This window comes from Mesoplodon mirus, assembly GCF_964341445.2.
Source record: "Mesoplodon mirus genome assembly, chromosome: 2".
NCBI classification, from domain to species: domain Eukaryota; kingdom Metazoa; phylum Chordata; class Mammalia; order Artiodactyla; family Ziphiidae; genus Mesoplodon; species Mesoplodon mirus.
Window position 1 is genome coordinate 82,218,401 of NC_138977.1, and position 21,847 is coordinate 82,240,247.

The 21,847-nt window shown below is 42.6% G+C and overlaps 1 protein-coding gene across 1 annotated transcript; it reads left to right on the plus strand.

The window, feature by feature from the left end:
• Nucleotides 1–6,248: 6,248 nt before the first annotated feature.
• CHRNA9 (cholinergic receptor nicotinic alpha 9 subunit) lies at nt 6,249–21,029 on the plus strand (the record flags this gene model as incomplete). Its single annotated transcript, XM_082642022.1, has 5 exons — nt 6,249–6,312; nt 6,600–6,745; nt 8,006–8,160; nt 16,437–16,969; nt 20,488–21,029. The coding sequence occupies 5 exons, from the start codon at nt 6,249–6,251 to the stop codon at nt 21,027–21,029; spliced, it is 1,440 nt and encodes a 479-aa protein (XP_082498148.1).
• Between the last annotated feature and the right edge of the window lie 818 nt (nt 21,030–21,847).

The following is a 21,847-nucleotide window of genomic DNA, read 5'->3' on the forward strand; positions in this document are numbered from 1 at the left end:
TTTCCCCAAGCCAAGTGTATTTGGGTACAGTTGAGGGATGGGGGCACCATCCTAGAAGCAGAGCAGGGCTCTGGGTCTCTACTTAGTGATGTTGCTGGAGCGCTGCCTCCAGGGTCTCTCGTCTCACTCCTGGGGACCCAAGGGGGTCTCACGTGTACTTCTGGAACATTGCCCTGCTGCTCAGTGCTCTCAGTCCCTAGCCTGGCTGTTGGCCACAGGTTCTATCACCACTGCACAAGTCACCCCTTTCTGGGGACTCTGATTCCCTGCCCAGGGTACTCTAATGGTCACTATGTGTAAGTGAGGAGACCTGTCCAGCCTCCAGGCATCAAACAGGGCTCCTGTGGACTCTCCAGTTCCCATGTGTTTCTGGTTCTACAGTGGAAAGGCTCCTTTTATGTGGGAGAGCTCCCTCCCTGGGAATCTGTACGGGGCTCCTGGGATCCTGCACTGGAAGACAGGTGGGATTTAATGGAACCAGCTGAGCTGCACTCAGTGTCGGCCCTGGCCTCCCCACACATCTGCCCACATCAAGCTTTTGCATCGCGACTCTCTTTTCCCTTCAGGCTGTGCTCTGTCTTCATCTGGGATGCTGACCCTTATTGCAGTGCTTGAGCCTGGTTAAGTGGATTTAAGGGTTTGATGACATATATCAAGGGTCAGCAAACTCTGGCCAGCCACCTATTTTTATAAAGAAAGTTTTATTGGAACACAGCCATGCCTATTCATTCATATATTGCCTTTGGCTGCTTTCACAACACAACAGCAGAGAAGAGTGGTTGCTACAGAGACCATTTGGACTGCAAAGCTGAAAATATTTACTATCTGACCCTTTACCTAAAGAGTTTGCCAACCTCTGTAATAGATTTAGATCTGCTAACTCTCACAAAGCTGAAAAGAAGATTTAAGAAGACCTCTACAAAAATATGTAAGTAATTAAATCCACAGCGGATTGACAATAATATTAATACTGCAGTGAAAAAGAAGACAACAAGACAATGGCAGGACTGATGTTCTCCCACTCATAGTACAAACTGCTTGTCAGATAAAATAATATCCTCTAATCAGTTCTGTCAAGAAGTTGGTGGAGAGAGAGAGAGAGAGAGAAGGGCAGGGGGCTGGGGTAGGAGAGAGAAATGGATACATAGATGGGTAAATTGTGGCTACAGGTTACATGCTCAAGTTTTAATGCTGGGGTTGCATTTTCCCCCTTTAATCATCAACTTGTTTAGCACTTCTTATGGTCAAACACTGTTCTTAGGGTGTTACCAAGCCCAATTTGTATCTGCTTACCCACCTCAAAGCAGAGCCAATCTTCTGACACAAGGTTGTGCTGAAGAAATGTATAACGTTTATTGCAAGGTGTCAAACAAGAAAATGGGCAACTGATGCTCAAAAGACCTAAACTCCCCAATGGCTTTCAGGGAAAGGTTTTTAAGAGCAACATGAAGGGTGAGGGTTGCGGGATGCCTAATCAGCTCATGGACATTTTTCTGATTGGTTGGTGGTGAGGTAACTGGGTGGTATTTCAGAAGTCAACATCATCAGCCTTCTATTTCCAACCAGTCTGGGGTCTATGTGCTGGTGGTCAGCATGCAGTTAATGTCTTCCTCCTGGTAGGGGTTTTAGTACCTGCAAAACAACTCATATGGCTCAGGATGTTACCTATAGCCCTTGACGAGGAACTAAAGATCCTTGACTTTGTTTTATGGCTAAACTTTGTCTTGCTTGATTTCTTTCCTTTTTTTCCTCATTTTCTCACTTCTCTCATTAAATTTGCTCTTTGGAACTCATGGAAGGCCTAGGAGGCTATAGCTTTTCTACAAACAAGAGGCGGGGACATAGCGGGGGAGCGTCTATCCCTGGGAAGGCCCTGAAAGGTACTGCTTGGTTTCAAGGGTTTCACGTATGTATGTTAACTCATTTAGTTCTCAAAACAACCCTAAGAGGCAGATACTATTATAATTGTCCCCATTTTATAGATGGAGAAACAGAGGCACAGAGAGGTTAAGTAATCTGTCCAGAGTTACACAGCTAGGAAGTGGCAGGAAGGCTTGAATCCAAGCAGTTTGACTCCAGAGTTTATGTTCTTAAATTCTACTTTATACTGTTTTTCTTGATTATGAAAACAAAGACAAAACAAACTGGAAAATGTTCAGAGAGTATAGCCTCAGTGGGTAGTAGCCCTTTTGACATGATTTGACATCTTAGCTACCAACCCTTATCCCAAACCTTGGTGCAAGGTAAAAGAATTTGGAGATTACTCCTTTAAAAAAGTTCTGATTTTTTAATTTCGAGACACATGCCCAGGATGAGTCCATTAGAAAGTAGTGTGAAATAGGGCCTCAGAGGCCCATCGAGGAAACTCCTGAGGTTTCGGTGAGTTAGAAGGCATTGGTTCGCAGGTGCCACAGCTCTGAGCACCCAGGACAGCTCTCCTCTGCTAAGAGCTTGGGCTCCTAGGGAGGCTGAGGGTCTCTGGCTTGGCTTTCAATGGAGAGTTGTCATCCTGTCCTGTCTACCCCCTCTCTGGGTGGACCTCAGACTTTTCATCTGTAAAACAAGGGAGATCAGCTAGATGGTCTCCATGAGCTTTTCAAGGGTTAAAAATATTCCGATTCTAGATTTAATGAAATGGAGAAAATATCCATGCCATATTAATTTGTAGGGGGGAAATCCTTTACAAAGCATTATGTTTGATTTTTGCTAAAAAAAAACACATGTAACAGAATGAAGGTATTTGTGCTTTTCACTCCTTTGTCTTTCCCCCTCCCTCCCCCTCTGCTACTGGGGAGAGGGTCTTTTGGCAAAAATTTCACTAGGGTTTTCTGTCAGGCAGGAGGTGTATTCCAAACAGCAGAAGCACTGCCATCCTTCTCCTGGAATGGAGTCAGGGATGCCCCCAGAAGGCATGACCTCAATGGGCAAAGGGTTCTCAGCAACTTCAGCCAGAAAGGGTTGAGCTGGGACCCTGAGGAAGGGAGAAGGTAGGAAAGGATGGGAGAGCATTCGAGGTAGATCCTGCGTGAACTACAATGCGACACCATGAGAACAGGAAAGGAGTATTTAGAAGCACCCTCTGCGCTTCTTTGTACTCATGACCTTCATGGAGTGAGGCAGAGCTCTGCTACTGACCTGGGTCCCTCCGGATCTCACAGGACATGACAACACAGGTCCGTGACTGTTGAAAAAGGCGGCTGCCGCATGAACACTGTGTGTCTCTGCCTGGTTGGATTCTTCTGGGTGACCTTTCTTTTCCTTCATTGTGCTTTTCTATACTTTCTAATCTTGCTACACTAGACATGTATTTCTTATACAACAAAAATTGTGTTAAAACATATTAAGGGGCTTCCCTGGTGACGCAGTGGTTGAGAGTCCGCCTGCCGATGCAGGGGACGCGGGTTCGTGCCCTGGTCCAGGAGGATCCCACATGCCGTGGAGCGGCTGGGCCCGTGAGCCATGGCCGCTGAGCCTGCGCATCCGGAGCCTGTGCTCCGCAACGGGAGAGGCCACAACAGTGAGAGACCCGCGTACCGCAAAAAAAAAAAAAAAAAAAAAAAAAAAATTAAAATCTTACAGAATGTCTCTAATAGCCTAATATTAGATTTTGGGAATAGACAAGTCCCTCAAGATTGGTCCATAGAAGAGGATTTGGCTCCCAGCGACTCTGAAATGGCTGGAATCCTTTATTGTGGCAAGGAAGGCTGCTTCTCAAAAGGTGCAGACATTGAAAGGGTTATTGTGCTCTCTAGAAATTTTCTGAATTGTGGGTCCCTTTTTTCTGGCCAGAATATATTCCCTCAGATGGTGATATCACACAAACTGTGGTAAAATGCTGCTCAGAATTTCTACCCATGAGCTGGGGAAAGGTAGCTGCTGGCATGAATATCATGAACTTCCCAACTTAAATAGTTTAGGGCTCTGTGAACCTGAATTAATATGCCAACAGATATGACCATTCCTGTTAATGGGCTCTCAGGAAATAGGGTGTACTCTGGAGGTTCCAAATTTCTAGATGGCTGAGGTTTATTCAGATTATTTTCATTGTCTGAACCCGTATTTTAGAAAATCAGTCTAAAGCATATCTGCCTGCTTTTTAGCCTTATTGAACTCTAAGTGGTGAACTCAATGGATTACTTCTTCCATTAGTTTCCTACAAGCTACAGGACCACTATGTTAAAGGTCTCTCTCTCTCTCTCTCTGTTTTTGTTTTTGTTTTTTGTTGTGTTTTGGAGCTAAGGGAAACAGTGATTGGGTAAAAGTGCACAGGTCCCAGGGAAAACACCTAGTGGTTGTTTAGAATGAATTTGAGAGGAGTTTGCTTTCTAGTCATTAACATCTTTGCCCTAAAAGGCAGAATCTCCCCCCCAAAAGTATTGGTTTAATTTGGTTTGTGTTAACATTGACAGGTGAGCATCAAGTGTTACCATTTTTTTTTAAATTTCAAGTGACCAACTGAATGAACTGAGTTAATCAAAAGCAATCAGACTACCAGAGATGATTATTTTCGAGGCAGGTTTCAAGCAGCAGTTGCAGTAGCTAACACCACGTGTTCACTGAGCACTTATTGCCAGGGGCTGTTGTTCTCAGTGATGTGAGGCATCAAAGACACATAAGACAGAGCGTCTCTCACCATGAGAAGGAGGATAGGCTGCGTTAGCGTGGGGAGCACATCAGGCTGGTGTGGGTGGCCTGGAGTCTGTCTCCGGCCAAGTGCTGCTGGAAGGAAGCCATTCGAATCTCCAGACATCAGTTTCCTCAGGAGAAAATGAGGCATTCAACTCAATTTCAAAAGGACCTTCAGCCTCTGAGATTCCAGAGCCGATGGTTTTTTGGAGGAGGGAGGCCTGTGCGTGGGCACCGGGAACTGTGTCATGTGATGAGTGAGTCAGACTCAGGGCGTCAGAAAAATAACGTCTTCACAGTCAACACAAGGGCACAGGCAATTAGGAAACGCACTTAGCTGACGGCTTGAGTGTCTGTTCCATTCGGAGGATATATTCCTGAAGAGGGACAGGGTGACTCATCAGACGGCTGTAACTTGATGAAGTACAGCTATCCAATTTCCTTGCTCTGATTCCAGGCAACTGAATGATCTTAATTTGGTTTCCCAAGGCAGTTTCCCCAGGCAAGAGAAGGGACAGGCTGTGGCAACTGGAAACTGACATTCTTTTGGGTGAGCAAAATTAGATCACATATGAGAAATGACTGAAATTATAAGAAGTAGCATTCAAATGCAAAGCATCCTTAGTTATATCTTCATCAGTTATGAATCATTTTCGTGCTGATTTGGTTAGCCTTTGAACCATTTTTTTTTTAAAGAGCTAGTAAACACTGGGTGACTTGGTAAATATAGAAATTCTGTACCTGCAAAGCTGATCAGAGGTGAAAATTACTAACATTTACATAGTGCTTTACAATTTACAAAGTGCTTCTCTATACAGTATCCCAGTAGCTCTGGGAGACAGGGAATATTATTTTCCCACTTTCTAGTTCAGGAAAGCTCTGTATTTGAGGGAGGATTTGGGCTGGCAGTCAAACCTAGGTCTTCCACTCCTAATCCAAATCATAGTGCTGATGCTTCTGAAGCAAGTGAATGCTCTTCTGCCACCCGTCCACCTGCATACACACACACACACACACACACCCCTTCCTATACAAGATCTGTGCTCAGTGGGACAACTGAATGAGTGGTGAGAAGCAGAGGCAGAGAAGAAACCCAAATGCCAGTCTATTCTGGAGATTGTGGAACTGCTTCTCTTTCCCTCTTCAAAAGCCACTCAAAGTGCATAGGGCCTTTCCAGATGGCTGTCCCATGGCTGGGTCAGTTCAGCTTTCCTTAGTCCCCGGCTGAGTCTTCTTGCTGCAGGTATAGAAAGTGTCCGGTCTGCTTAGGTGGAATCTCAGGGAGTGTCGGACTCCTACCTCTCTTCCCCTGAAAGTTTGGTCTGGATATTCCTGCTGAAGGTAGCTAGGGATGCTCAACCAGGGTGGCTCCCCCAGAACAGCACTGCCTGACCTAACCCACCTGGGGCTCCTGACTTCTCAGCTACTGGAGCTGCCAGTCTCAGATTACCAATGGGGAGGGATCTCAGGACCTAGGGCCCTCCGTGCACTGCAAGCCTGAGCTCTTTGCTGTGCAGAGACAGTGGCAGAGTGGGTGCTTTGTGACCAGACCCTTCCCATTCACAGAGAGAACTGGAAGACCGCACTGCCTGGCTGGGAATTTACAGAGGCTTAGGAAAAAGATGAACTGGCCCCACTTCTGCATCTCCTTTTGCTGGATTTACTTTGCTGCCTCCAGACTGAGAGGTAAGAGGCTGGTGGGCGTGTAACCATTGTTGCTCATCTGGGGCCACTTCTTTGGGTTTTAAGGTGGACCAGGAAAAAGAACAAATGTTCTAACTGCAAGGAAGTACTTCGTCTTTTTACTGACTCATACATAATCCTGTAGGGTGTGCCAGAAAAATAACTCCCATCGACCTAGAGCTTGTCCCTAGCTGATGCTAGATTATCCCCAACTCTAGTCCTTGGACTGCTGTTCTTTGCCTTGAAATATACATGACACTGAAGGTTGATCAGGTCCTTCTTTTGAGCAGCTGGAGAAACAGCAGATGGAAAATATGCTCAGAAGTTGTTTAATGACATTTTTGAAGATTATTCCAATGCTCTTCGTCCAGTAGAGGATACAGATAAAGTCCTGAATGTCACGCTCCAGATTACACTTTCTCAGATTAAGGATATGGTGAGTAACATAGTGGTAACTCTGAAATGTTTAGAATGAAACTAACAGTGCTTTCCAAAGGGGGTGTCTGAACTGGGAATTTGAGAGAAAGTGAGAACAGAGAGCTCTGTATGCAAGCTGATGGGAGAAGGGAACTCCAGGGGAAGAAAGCTTTCTACAAAATTAATTTCACTAAATTACCTAATCCTGGCCATTAACACTAACAGTCTTAGATAATCTAAAGAAAGTTGGTTACACATTACATGTTCCATCTCTATGAAAAACATAGAGACAGCAAAAACATAGAGACAGAAAGCAGAGTAGTGATTGCCAGGGGCTGTGGGAATAGTGGGGGAATAGTGATAGACTGCTTGACGGTCATAGGCTTTCTCTTTTGGGGTGACAAAATATTCTGGAAGTAGAGAATGGTGATGGTTCCACAACATTGTGAAAAAACTGAAAGTCACTGAACTGTACACTTTAAAATGGTTAAAGTGGTGAGTTTCACATAATATAAATTTTATCCCCAGTTTTTAAAAGGTGGGTTTTTTAAAAAATTAATTTATTTATTTATTTTTGGCTGCATTGGGTCTTCGTTGCTGAGCATGGGTTTTCTCTAGTTGCCGCGAGCGGGGGCTACTCTTCGTTGCGGTGCGCAGGCTTCTCATTGAGGTGGCTTCTCTTCTTGCGGAGCACGGGCTCTAGGCGCGCGGGCTTCAGTAGTTGTGGCTCTTGGGCTCTAGAGCGCAGGCTCAGTAGTTGTGGCGCACGGGCTTAGTTGCTCCACGGCATGTGGGATCTTCCCGGACCAGGACTCGGACCTGTGTCCCCTGCATTGGCAGGCGGATTCTTAACCACTGCGCCACCAGGGAAGCCCAAAAGCTGGTGTTTTAAGATGACTTACCTTATATAATGCTTATATGTGTTTAATTACATGAAGTTATGAAACTTCAAAGACTTTTCTTTGGTACATTATCGATGTTTGCCGACTTTTTAATTCAAAAGAATCATCGGTTGATCATTTTCAGAGAAATTTGGGCAGTTGATCCATGCAGAGATCTGATTTAAATATTTGTCCACTTTACATTCCGAACACTAAATCACAGAAAAAAACATTTCCCTGGCAGTCAATCAAGGGGATAGACTGGAAAAATTCTCACTTACTTATTGGAAACAGACTAGTGTTCTTGGAATTCCTGTTTTAAAGATGAGTGTTCTAGAGACAAGTGCATTCAGTTGAGGTGTTGATGGGATAAAGTTATATCTGGGTTAATTGTGCAGGATGAAAGAAATCAAATTCTGACTGCCTATTTGTGGATCCGCCAAATCTGGCATGATGCATATCTCACGTGGGATCGAGCCCAGTATGATGGACTGGACTCCATCAGGATCCCCAGCGACCTGGTGTGGAGGCCGGATATTGTCCTGTATAACAAGTAAGTGCAAGTCAGTAGTTTCTCAGGAATGAATTTATTGATGTAACAGAATGTAAACATAATGGAAAATGAATGTTTCAAACATGCATGAAGTTAAGTTTATTCGTGTTCTTAGTCCGTGAAGTGAAGGTCATAAAACCTCAGATAATAAAACAATAGGTCATAAAATCTTAGAGTTACAGCCCTCTTTTCAGATGAGAAACTGTATTAGAAGCCGTGTTAGTTTTCTAGGGCTACTGTAACAAAGTACCACATACTGGGTGGCTTAAATGACAGAAACATTGTCTCACAGTTCTGGAGGCTAGAAGTGCAAGATAAAGGTACTGGTAAGGTTGGTTCCTTCTGAGGTCTGTGAGGAAGACTCTGTTCCCTGTCTCTTCCCTAGCTTCTCAGGTGGTTGCTGGCAATCTTCAGTTTCTTGACTTGTAGAAGCATCACACAATCTCTGCCTTCTTCTTCACATGGTGTCCTCCCTGTGTGTTGTCTGTGTCCATATTTTCCCTTGTATAAGGACACCAGTCTTGTTGAATTAGGTGTTTACACCACACCAGTATGACCTCTTCTAGACGAATTACATCTGCAATGACCTTGTTCCAAATTAGGTCACATTCTGAAGTGCCAGGGGCTAGGATTTCAACATACGAAGTGTTCACAGATGCAATTCAACCCTTAACAGTGGTGCTCCCTTGTCTAAGATCATGTATCAAAAATACATGATACGATTAAGATTAAATCAGAATGGGCCTGCTAGAAGCTGGCCTATGGAATTTGGACCTTGTATGGAGTGGAAGATGAACTATATCATAAAATCACCAGCTGGCCTTTTCCTGGTCCAAGAGCAAGGGGCCTTGGTGAGTGGGTAGGTAAGGTTTAAGTTTCTCAGACTGTAAAGTGTGCACAAATCATCTGAGGAGCTTGCTAAACTACAGATTCTGGTTCAGTGGGTCCGGGGTGGAGTTTGACATTCTGCGTTTCTATAAGCTCCAGATGGTAGTGCTGCTGTTGCACGGATCACGCTTTGAGAAGGAACCAGATAGCGGTCTCAGTTCAGGTTCAGGTGCTCCACCTGTTGTCAAAGGGGCTCCTCTCTCTTTTTATTCTGGAACTCAAGTTTCTCAGGGTTGGGAAAGGCTCCTCTTTGAGCAGAGCCATGTGAATGAGGAGCAGCTCAGGGGGACTCTCCGGAGAGCTCAGCCCTCTACTGGACGTGAGTTTCCCTTCAAGAAGCAACTGGTAGGTTGAAGCCTGGATTTTAGTCTCAGTCCTTACTCAGAGAGCTTGTCCAAGGGTCATGACCTCATGAATCATAGCCCTGATGCTGCTGTCCATTCCCCACTCTGGAATGGCAACTCTTCCATACCCCTTCCCAAGCAAGATCACATCCAAGTGCTGGTGCTTTAGTACTCTGGTTCACACCCCCCTCAACACACACACACACACACACATACACATACATAGCAGGCAAGAGAATGAGCCAGGATGTCCATTACCTTGTCCCACACACAGGGTGAAGGAGAGTAATCAGAGGATACACTTTACATAGAACACTTACAGCATTCTATAAGTTCAAAATTCTCCCTGGAGAAAAACAGACGGCTGGTTCTCCTTTTCCTCCTGCTTTGATTGACTGAAGCAGTGCCCAGCTCTTACTGAAACACTTCTTTCCGAGCTGGCATGACCTAAGTTAAGCCTACCCCAGTCCCCCTTTATCAGAGAAGCCAGTTATGCACTCATGAGCTCACACAAACCTGCTGTGGCTTTGGTAAATTGTGTGTCCGTTCTCCGTCCTTTCCCCCCCAGATCGCTGGCTTTGAGAAGTGTGAGTTCTGGTCCCCTTTTCTTTCACACACAGACCCTTTTCACCACACTGATTCATCAACTCTTTTCTTTTCCTCTGGATTGACTCTTTAGTCTTCTTTCCCCTCCTATCATGGACAGTTCTGTTTTGGATCCTCTATTTTCCTGTGTGTTCTCCTTCTCAGTAACATCAGAGTTTTACTATTCAGAGGAAACCCTAAATGGACTTATGGTTGGATGTCATTTGCATTCCTTTAAACAACTGAAATGAGAATAGAAGAGAGTTAGAGGACCAGGCAAAGGAGGGACCCCAGTCCTTTGGGGTCCCCAGGAAGGACGCTGACCCTGGTACTTCTGGCTGAATCCCTGGACCTGCAGAATCTTCTGCTCCCTGACATAATATAAGTACTTCTCAGAAACTGGTACAGAAACTTGTAGACCACAAAATGGGCTTCCTGAGTGGTGGTAGGGAGAATAAAGAGGGGTATAAAGCAGGTGATCCAGTCACGTGTGATAAAGATAGTTTGGGCAGGAAGATGCTTAACATCTAGATTCACCATTGGTGCCTGAATCCATGGGTTAGACTTGCTGAGGATTGATCAGGATGGTCCTGGGCCTGGAAGCTATTTCATATGAGGAGCAGTCGAATTTATTGATGCTTAGTTTGGAAGAGAGAGGTCCTTAGGAAGACTTGATGGCTGTCATAGGCAATCATAGGAAAAATAAGGTAGAGAAAAAAGAGAAAATTCCTCCAGAGGACAAAACCCAAAACAATGAGTAGAAGGTACAGGGTTTTTTAATTGCATTTTAATGCAATTTTTAAAAAAAACTAATAATTTGAATAATGAATTTTCCCAAGAGGTAGTGAGCTCTTTAACAATATAATGACTCAAGCAGATATTGGCTGTTACCAAGTCAGTAAAGGAATAAGTAAATTGGGGCTCAAAGTTCTGGTGGGGTTGTTTAGTATAGGTATATGGCCAATATAATGGTTAGTATAAGAGGGTTCAAGGATTCCTGACATTTTTAGGTTAGGTAAAGAGTGGATTACAGAAATTTCAGAAGTGTGTTTATTATGAGAGAGTTTTAATGGTTGGATTTTAATGGACCGGTTTAATACTTGGATTTTAGACCTAGTGAGAAATTGGGTACCCTGTTGTACTCAGAAACATTTGTCTACAATTTAGCTTTAAGTTCTGCTTAAGTAGCTTAGAGAATTGACAGGATGGAAAAACTGTAAGATGAGATTGGATATACATATGTCAAATTTTATCAAATTGTATACTTTAAATGTATGCAAGTTATTGTATGCCAGTCATACATCAATAAAACTTCTTAAAAAGAAAAAAAAAAGATGACATTGGAAATAAAGGAGGCAGAAGAGGAACAGGTTTGGAGAAAAAGATGATGAGTTTGGTGTGAGACCTGTTCAGTTTGGGAGACCAAAGCAACAGAGGAGACAACCAACAAAGAGATTGCAAAGGCAAGTTTTAAGCCTGGAAAGAAGGTCACGGCTAGAGCTATCAAAAGCCCTTTAAGCCCTTATAGAACTGCTCAAGGAGGGAAAGAAAATGGCTGAGGATAAAGTTGGAGAATTTCTTCACTGAAGAAATTTCCAGAGAACATTCAGAAGAAATGGTTAAAGGAGTAGAAGGAGAACTGAGAGAATTGCCTCACAGAAACCAAGGGAAGAAAGGATGTCTAGGAACAACTCACAGCGTGAAGTGCTTGGGAAGGGTTGACAGAGTCTTAGAAGAGTCTTTAGATCTGCCCATTTGGAAGTCATGAGTGACCTTTGAAAGAGCACACTTTGAAAGTCGGGAAGAAGCCAAATTGCAAGAATACAAGCAAGATGGGGAAGTGAAAGCAGCATACATCAATTACTCTTGAGAGCGGTGTGCAGAGAGGAGAGAGGTGGGAGGGGCCTGGGAGGAAGGGAAGTTGGTAGGGAGACTTGGGAACAGAGTTGGGAGGGGATTAGAGGAGCCAGAGAGAATAAGAGAGACCAAGAGAGGCGAAATCCTGAAAGAGACTTGGAAGGAAAGAAGTCACAGTACAAGAAGAGAAGTTAGCCTTGAAAAGAAAGAGAGGGACTTCTTTTTTTTTTTTTTTAATTTATTTATTGTTGGCTGCGTTGGGTCTTCATTGTGGTGCATGGGCTTTTCATTGCGGTGGCTTCTCTTGTTGCAGAGCACGGGCTTTAGGCACACGGGCTTCGGTAGTTGTGGCGTGCGGACTCTAGAGAGCAGGCTCAGTAGTTGTGGCACACGGGCTTAGTTGCTCTGTGGCATGTGGGATCTTCCTGGACCAGGGCTCGAACCTGTGTCCCCTACACTGGTAGGCGGATTCTTAACCACTGCGCCACCAGGGAAGCCCGAGAGGGACTTCTTTTTGACATGGAAGGGAAGATAAGGGGGACACACGAAAGACGGAGACATTGGAGATGGGGAAAAGGGTGGATTGTGGGACTGAGTAAAGAGACAAGCCTATGTCGAGGTTCCAGGCACTGTCTGGTACCAGAAAAACTGGCTGATTCTCACTGTTCTCTCCTTCACCAGCCCACACTTCTCCAGTTCTGGGGATCTGGCTTCTTACAGCCCCTGCTGGGAAAGGTCTTTCTGCTCAAGTGCGAAGCTGAAGTCAGCTCAGTCTTTGATCAGGGGAGAATGGGACTGCCTGAAGGGCACTAAGTGTTGGAGGAAAGGGAAGGTAAGAGGAAAACAATTTAAATAATCTGTTAGGGTCATATTATTGAACGCTGCCCTCTCGACCTCCATTTTGAAATTTTGTCCCTGTAATTTTTTTCATTTTCTAGTTGGTAAAAAAGAACCCAGTTAGAAACAGAGGGAAGGGAAAGAGAAGAAACTCATATGTATTGGACACTTACTATGTGTCAGGCAGTGAATTGGAGCTCTACATAGTGTGGTAGACAAAATAATTGCCCCCAGAGTGTCCCCATCCCAATCCCTGAAGTCTGTGAATATGTCACCTTACATGGCAAAAGGGACTTTGCAAATGTAATTAAGTTAAGGATTTGAGAGGAGATTACCCTGCTGGGGCCAATGGAAACAATCTTACAAGTCCTTATAAGAGAGAGGTGGGAGAGTCAGATGCCACAAAGGAAGCAGAGATCAGAGTGATGGAAGGAAGGAGCCCTAAACCAAAGAATGCAGGCAGCCTCTAGAAGCTGGAAAAGGCAAGGAAATGGACTCTCCTTTAGAGCCTCTGGAAAGAATGCAGCCCTGCCTAAACCTTGATTTTTGGATTTTTGACCTCTAAAACTGTAGAGATGCTAAATTTGTATTATTTTAAGACACTTGGTTTGTGGTAAGTTTTTACAGCAGCAATAAGAAATTAATAGATTAATTATTTACTTAATATAACATTTAAAAAGAAACCTTAAGGTATTATAACCTCTACTTTTACAGGTGGGTGATAGAAATGTTACTTGCTCAAGGTTACAAAAACAGACCAAGATTTTAACCCAAATCTCTCTGTGATATTTCCGTGATGTCATTGCTACTTTCTAAAGGAGAATGAGCCATATTGATTTGATCAACCCACTTACCTACCAACTTACCTTCCTTTGTTAAATCCTTCTTCTGTGCAAGGCATTCAGTCATGTGTTGAGGGGTTAGGATTTTAAGACTCAGTCTGTGACCTCAATGAACAGTCCAATAAGAAATGTATGTAAAATGTAAGCCCCTCATAACACAGAAGTAAAGTGCCAGAGCCCTTCAAAGGTGAAGGGATTTCATCAGACTGGAGGGGCAGGCGGGGCTTCTCAGAGGGGTGGGCATCTGAGCTGTCTTGAAGGATGTATTAGATTTATACTTGCAGAAAGTGGGGCGGGTATTATAGATAGAAGAAAGAGTTTGAGAGACATTCACAGGATCTGTTAGGGTTTCAGCCTTGATTGGTGGTGTGCGAGTGAAGGAGACCAGTGGGAGACAACAGAGACCAGTGGGAGGCTACAGAGTGGGATGGGAGTAGATCATGGAACATCTAGGACACTGAACTTAGGAGATTTGGAAGTATTTGGTCGGCCATAGGAAACCAGTGCAAGTGCTGAGCTGTAAAAAGATGTGATCAGAGAAACCAGGGAGATAAAACAAGACATTGGTCATGAAGTAATTAAATAGTAATGTCTTTAAACTCCTCCTGAGTAGCTGGGGTGATGTTTTCAGACAGTGGGCTCCTTTGTCCTCTGGCTTCTGGTTGGGTTGGGCCAATGAGAAGCACCAGTGAGCAATTGGAGGGAGAAAAGGGAATGAGGTTAGGGCATGTATTCCCTTGCTCTCTTCCTATAGAGCTATTATCTTTGGCTTGCTGTGTCCCTTGACAGAAAGGTATAACTCCTATCATGGTGACCCTCTTAAGCAAGTCTTTCCTTCCAGGTCTTGGTAATTGCACCTTCCCTTCACCTCTTCGGGCCCAGGAATGGTAATAGCTCTGCTGTTACTAGCCCTGGAGTGGTTGCCCTACACCTTATCCATACCTTTGTAAATAGTCCCTGCATTAAACACTCCTCAAATTATCTAATTTGAGTGGGCCATCCACTTTCTCCAGGGACCATGACTAATACAATTATTCTAGGTCCAGATAGATTCTCTCTGACCCCGAGATCTCTTACACCAAGGAAGGTAGGATGGGTGAGTTCCCATCCTCCAGTTCTCACTTCTCATATAGCTAACTATATATACTTCTAATTGTTACAGAGGGTAGGTTCAGGCATTTTCAAAATATTCATTTTGTTTTCTTCACAAGACCACATTAAAGGTCCCCTCTCTAGACCTCCATTAAAAATCGAGCGCCACAATTCAGCTGTAATGCTCTGATTAGAGTGGACCCAATCAGACCATTACAGTTAACATTGTGGTACCTAAATTTTAATAAGTAGGAGAAAACTTTTAAAACATGCCAGTTCTTTGATCTAGCACACCGTCATCTAGCAATTTAACCTAAGGAAAGAGTCAGTGGATAAACGCAACAATTTGACTACAGAGATGTTCACTGCGGCATTGCTTGTAAATGTAAAAACTGGAAACAACCATAATGTTGAAAATAGGTGAATTGGTTAAATAACTATGGCACATCTCTATAATGGAATGTAATTGAATACCATTTAGTCACAAAAATAAAGTTGCAAAAGAATATGAACAGATGATCATATATGTTTTTAAATTGTCTCAATGTTTTTTTTGTAAATTAACTTTTTTATTTTGAGATAATTTTACAGAAAAGTTGCAAAGATGGTACAGAGTTCTTGTCTATTCTTCACCCAGTTTCCCTTAATGTTACATCTTATGTAACCATAGTACATTTGTCAAGACTAATACAATACTATTAACTAAACTACAGACTATTTGGACTTCACCAGTTTTTCCACTAATGTACTTTTTCTGTTCCAGAATCGAATTCAGCAAACCACATTACATTTAGCCATAATATATTTTGTAGGGAAAAAATCGTAAGGAACACTTGGAAAAATGTGCATTAAAATATTAACAGAAACATATCAGTTAAGGCCGTAAGCATTAGAAACTGACTTTGTCTACCTTGTGACAAAAGGAATTTGTTGGAAGGATATCGTACAGCTCACTGAATTAAAGGAAAAAAATCAGTGACCAGGCCTTGGAAAGGACAAACCAGGACTACTACTCTACAGTTCAAGACAGTGGGGAATATTGAGCTTTTTTTAAAAAATAATAATAATTAATTGGCTTTTATAGGGAGCCATCACCAGTGTGACTCTTTTTGGTCTTTGGGTCACTCTGCTTAAGATCTAAACTGCAGGGAGAGTGAATCACTTGGACCTAGCTCGGGTCACACAGCCAGCCCCTGGCCAAGGGTGGCTGAGGAACCTTGATCATTGTTTCATCTGCCTTACAATGGTTATGGAGAAAGAGTCATTCCCCAAAGTGAAACAGAAATTCTGTACCCCCAAGATGTAAGGCATAAATGTTGATAAAGCAAAAAGAAGTTATATCTAGAATAAATTATTATCTCTTAGATTATGGGTGAATAATTTTTTCTCTGTGTTTTTCAAATGTTCTACAGTAAACATGTACAACTCTTTCAACAGCAACAAAAAGTTACTTTAATATTCTTGTGCCCACAATTAACAAAATCAGGTAAGCAGAGCCCCCTGTTAGATTTTAGCCTCGTTTACTCTTTGTCTGGATGTTTGAATCATTATACCTGGACCAAGAGAGTGGCACTGGGAATGGAGAGGAAGGGACATAAAGCAGAGATGCTTTAAAGAAAGAATCCAAGAGAACTCGGCCCTAACTATTCACAGGAAATGGAGAAGAAGGGCAAATTAGAGTTGATTCCAGACTTTCAAGCCAGGGTGACAGAAATGGTGATCCATTGCCAAGACACTAAAATGATGGGCACAGGGCAGTGAGCTATTGAGGGTAAGGAGTTTGGTGAGTTGTCCTGGCGAGCAGCTCTCATTTTCCTCCTCTGACCTCCAGGGCTGATGATGAATCTTCTGAGCCTGTGAACACCAACGTGGTCCTGCGGTATGATGGGCTGATCACCTGGGATGCACCAGCCATCACCAAAAGCTCCTGTGTGGTGGATGTCACCTACTTCCCCTTTGATAATCAGCAGTGCAACCTGACCTTTGGTTCCTGGACCTACAATGGCAATCAGGTGGACATATTCAACGCCCTGGACAGCGGAGACCTCTCCGACTTCATCGAAGATGTGGAGTGGGAGGTGCATGGCATGCCTGCTGTGAAGAATGTGATCTCCTATGGCTGCTGCTCTGAGCCTTACCCGGATGTGACATTCACTCTCCTTCTGAAGAGGCGGTCCTCCTTCTATATTGTCAACCTCCTCATCCCATGTGTCCTCATATCTTTTCTGGCTCCCTTGAGTTTTTATCTCCCAGCAGCCTCTGGGGAAAAGGTCTCCCTGGGAGTGACCATACTGTTGGCCATGACTGTATTTCAGCTCATGGTGGCAGAGATCATGCCAGCCTCAGAAAATGTCCCTCTGATAGGTGAGTTCAAGTGTCTTACACTTTGAGTCGGCACTGTGGTTAACTGGGGTTGTATCTGTTATCTTTAAACTCCTAACAATGAGGTCAACTTCAGACTCAACACAGTCTGTCACATACTTCATTTGGTGTCTTCAGTTGGCATCTCTGAAAAGAGATGTGGCTGTTGGAAACAAAGCTGGTCTTGCTGTCTCCAGGTTTACCCAAAAGAGGAATGAGAGCAATATGGTTTAGAGCAGTGGTTCTCACAGTATGGTCTCTGTACCCACAGCATTAGCATCATTTTAGAAATGCAAATTCTCAGGGCCCACCCTAGATCTACTTAATTAGAAACTGGCGGTAAAGCCTGGCAAACTGCTTTTAAAAGCTTTCGAGGTGATTTCGATGAGCTTTTTGTTCAAGTCTAAAAACCACTGGCTTATAGATTAAGACCCTGATTTTGAAGTCAAAGAAATCTGCATTTGAACTCTGACTTCACCACTCATTCTTTGATCAGCCTTAAGAGAGTTACTTAATTTTTGAGGCTCTACTTCATCATCTGCAAAATATGTGTAATTGCTACCTCATTGTGCCACTGCTTAACACAGAGCCTGGCATATGGTAAGGACTGAGAGAAAAGTGACTATTATTATCACCTCACAAGGGATTTCTTCTTGGGAAGAGTGATAAACGTGATGGAAATGATGAGCTGGATTTTTAAGCCTGCCATCTACCCTTGATAGAATAATTCTCAGCCTTTACTGGGTATAGTAGGTGTGGGAGAGCTTGTTTAAAATGCAGGTTCCTACACCCAAAGAGGTTGTTTTTCTTTTTAAGCAATCTTGGGCAAGATTTGGGAATCTGAGGTGATTCTCAAGTAGAACACATTTTCAAAAATTTGCAATAATGGGCTTCCCTGGTGGCGCAGTGGTTGAGAGTCCGCCTGCCGATGCAGGGGACACGGGTTCGTGCCCTGGTCCAGGAAGATCCCACATGCCGCAGAGCGGCTGGGCCCGTGAGCCACGGCCGCTGAGCCTGCGCGTCCGGAAAAAAAAAAAAAAAAAAAAAAATTTTGCAATAATGAAATGTCCCTCTAAGGGAAGGAGTGTAGACTGTGGCTGCCATCCCTGCTTCCCCTTTCCTTTACCTCCCTTGTTCTGAGATCCTAACACCTTTAATACCTACTTCCTGCCACCAAGGATAACACCCAGATCAATACGTCTATCTCAATGACTTGCTGTTGTAATAGATGCTTATGAGAATCAGAAGCTAGACCTAATTTTTAGTTCTTTAATGTAATCAATGAGGAGAAATTTCAGAACACCAGGAGACTTAGAAAGCAATATAAAAGGGGTATTGTACTACCCTTTTACCCTCTCCTGTATCCAGTATTTAGACGTTACTACATTGGTTTCTCTGTTTGGAGATCTCTTCCTTGTTATGTCTCTCCCAGCAACACCTCCCCCCGCCCCCACACACATACACTCATGTACACCTTTTTGAGAAATAGACACAGAAGGTTCTCTCCTTTCTCACCACCACTAATAAAGAGGAAGACATTTATTGGTACTTTTATCACCTCTCCTGAGGCAGAAATGATTGACAGTGACAACATCTAATAATAACCCTGTTTGAGGCAAGATCAATTGACAGATCCCTCTCTCTTCTTTAGCAGTAAGATTCAAAAGCAAGCTGGATCAATTTCTGAAGAAAGATGTCTCAGAACATGTCTCAAGAATTTTACAAGCATTACTTTTTCTGTTTCTGTGATAATATGAAATGTATCTTTTTCGGAAAGGTGCACACAGATCTTGAGAACTTTATTAATAGTCACAATTTGTTATTTGTAGCACCCATGAAATAGAGTTACAATCTCATAGAAGTGTGTTGAAGTTTCCTGCATCAAGTGTAGCATTTGATCCAGGCTTTTGGCCCACAGCCTTGACAATGTTAAGAAAGATTCCATTTATTTTTAGTTTACTCAAAGCTTTTAACAAATAATAAACAGATGATATTCATTATCAAATGCATTGTCTTCATCTGTTAAGATGATCATGTGAGTTTTTTCTTTTCCCCCATTAAGTAAGTGAATTATATTACAGTTTTCTGATGTTGAACTAAACTCTTCTTTATCATGATGAATTATCAATTAAAGACACCGTAGGATTTAGTTAGTCAATGATTTTTATAGGACTTTCTCAAATGTGTCTATAAATGAAATGGCCTTAATATTTCCTTTCTTGCTACTTTTGGAACCAAGCCTGAATTTACTTCATAAAATGAGATTTTCTAGGCAGTTTTCCCTCTTTTCTATTTTTGGAACAACTTGCATAAGATATGAGTTATCTGCTCCTTAAAAATACGGTGAAACTGGGCTTCCCTGTTGGCGCAGTGGTTGGGAGTCCGCCTGCCGATGCAGGCGACACGGGGTTGTGCCCTGGTCCGGGAAGGTCCCACGTGCCGCGCAGCGGCTGGGCCCATGAGCCATGGCCGCTGGGCCTGCGCATCCGGAGCCTGTGCTCTGCAGCGGGAGAGGCCACAACGGTGAGAGGCCCGCGTACCACCAAAAAAAAAAAAAAAAAAAAAAAAAAATACGGTGAAACTCACCTGTAAAACCTTTTGGCTCTAGAGCTTTTTGGAAGGTGGGTGGATAGAGGTATTTGGTTAATTCCTATTTCTATTTAAGTGTTCTTTCTTCTTACACTAAATTTGACATCTTATATATTCGTAGAAATTTCATCTAGGTTTTCAAATGTATTATCATACAGCTATTTGTAATATTATTTTATTGTCTTCTAAATTTCTATTCTCTTATTTTTTTCTTTTGCATCCCTTTTTCTTTCTTTCTTTCTTTCTTTCTTTCTCCCACCTCTATTCCATGAGTGGCCTCATCAAAGGTTTATCAATTCTATTACACTTTTCAAAAAACTTGCTTTTGGTTTTGTTCATCTTCTAGGTTCTTTGTTCTGCATTTCAGAAATTTGTACCCTCATCTTTATTGTTTCCTTCCTTAATTTTCCTTTTTCATGAATATTTGCTTTACGCAAATATGTTAAAGACTGATAGTGACACAGTGCCTCCTTTCTTCCCCAATGGTAATGACCTTTCATATTAACAAGGTCCAAAGACAATTCTGAGAACTGACCAAGATCATTCATTGTTTACTTATTTGTTTGTTGAAAGTGGAAGTTTTTCACAACATGACCTCAGCAAAAATTTACAAACCTTTTAACTCAGGGCAAGGGACAGTGCTGAAAACTTTTCCTGTATCTTCTCAGTTAAGCCTCGTCATAGTCCAATGAGTTAGATACTAATATTATAGTCATTTTATTAAGAAGGAAGCTGAGGCTTACCAGAATTATATAACTTGCTCTAGGTCACAAGTCTAGTGAGTGACAGAGCTGGAATTTGAACCCAGTTTTATTCAAAAGTCTATAATAGTAACCATCAGTGTATACAGCTTCCTTAGAAAAGGTGATTGTTTCTTTTTGAGCCAAACACAAGGACAGTTTTAAGCTAACTTGGTTGTTGTTATTTTCCAGGCAAATACTACATAGCCACAATGGCCTTGATCACAGCCTCCACTGCCTTGACCATTATGGTGATGAATATCCACTTCTGCGGGGCTGAGGCCCGGCCAGTGCCACACTGGGCCAGGGTAGTCATCCTGAAATACATGTCTAGGATCTTGTTTGTCTACGATGTGGGTGAGAGCTGCCTTAGCCCCCGCCAAGACAGGGAGCAGGACCACCTCACGAAGGTTTATGGCAACCTTCCAGAGGCTAATCTGAAGACAACCAGAAATAAAGACCTTCCCAGAAAGAAGGAAATGAACAAACTCTTAAAGAATGACTTGAGGTACCAGGGTGAAAACCCGCAGGATGTTGACAGTTACTGTGCACGGTACAAAGTGCTGACGAGGAATATTGAATACATTGCCAAATGCCTCAAAGACCATAAGGCCACCAATTCCAAGGGCAGCGAATGGAAAAAGGTTGCAAAAGTCATAGACCGATTCTTCATGTGGATTTTTTTTATTATGGTGTTTGTGATGACTATTTTGATCATAGCAAGAGCAGATTAGTGGGCATTTGGTATGTGGGGATAAATCAATAAAATTCCTCTGTGATCTACTCTAATGTTCTTCCAAATTAGAAATACCTATATCTATATATACACAAATATATATAAATTAGGATTTATGTTGTCTTTACTTTTTGTTTTCAACTTCAGATCAATATTATAGCTATCTGTCAGGTTAAATCAAGCAGGAGGTCCAAAATTTCAAGGGCAGGAAAATGGAGGAAATAGAGAAGGACCCCTTTTATAACCTACCAGAGTGGTAGGTGTCTGGCTTCTAGATCACACAATTATTCTCTCCTTTAGCAGTACAGATAAAAAAGCACACTACATTCCATTTAAAATTCAAAGCAAAACAAAAGAAACTCATTTTCCCCTTAGTCCCTATTAGAACATGCTTTTTAAAAAAGGAAAATAGTGATATATTCCTTAGTGTAATTTAAGTCTCACTGTTACCTTTCTCAGGCCTAGTGCATTTCAAGCCATATCTCAAATGGTGGAATAAAAAATTTTGTCCCATATAAAGAAGGTCTAAGGATCAGTGACTTAATGGGGAAGAGAGTTTTCTTTGTAATGATGATGTCATATATGTTGGTTATATTTTATATAAACCTTAAAGATGAAGTCATGCCTACATTTAGTCTTGGATTTAAATAAGATCATCAGCAAATTGGGCTTATTTATTCATTCATTCAATTATTCACCAAACTTATTTTCTCCTACATATAATAAAGCTGCATGATTCACATCTGCAATGGGTGTCATAGCAAATCTTATGCATAAGTCTGACCCTTTTTGATCTTCACTACAATTCTGTGAGCT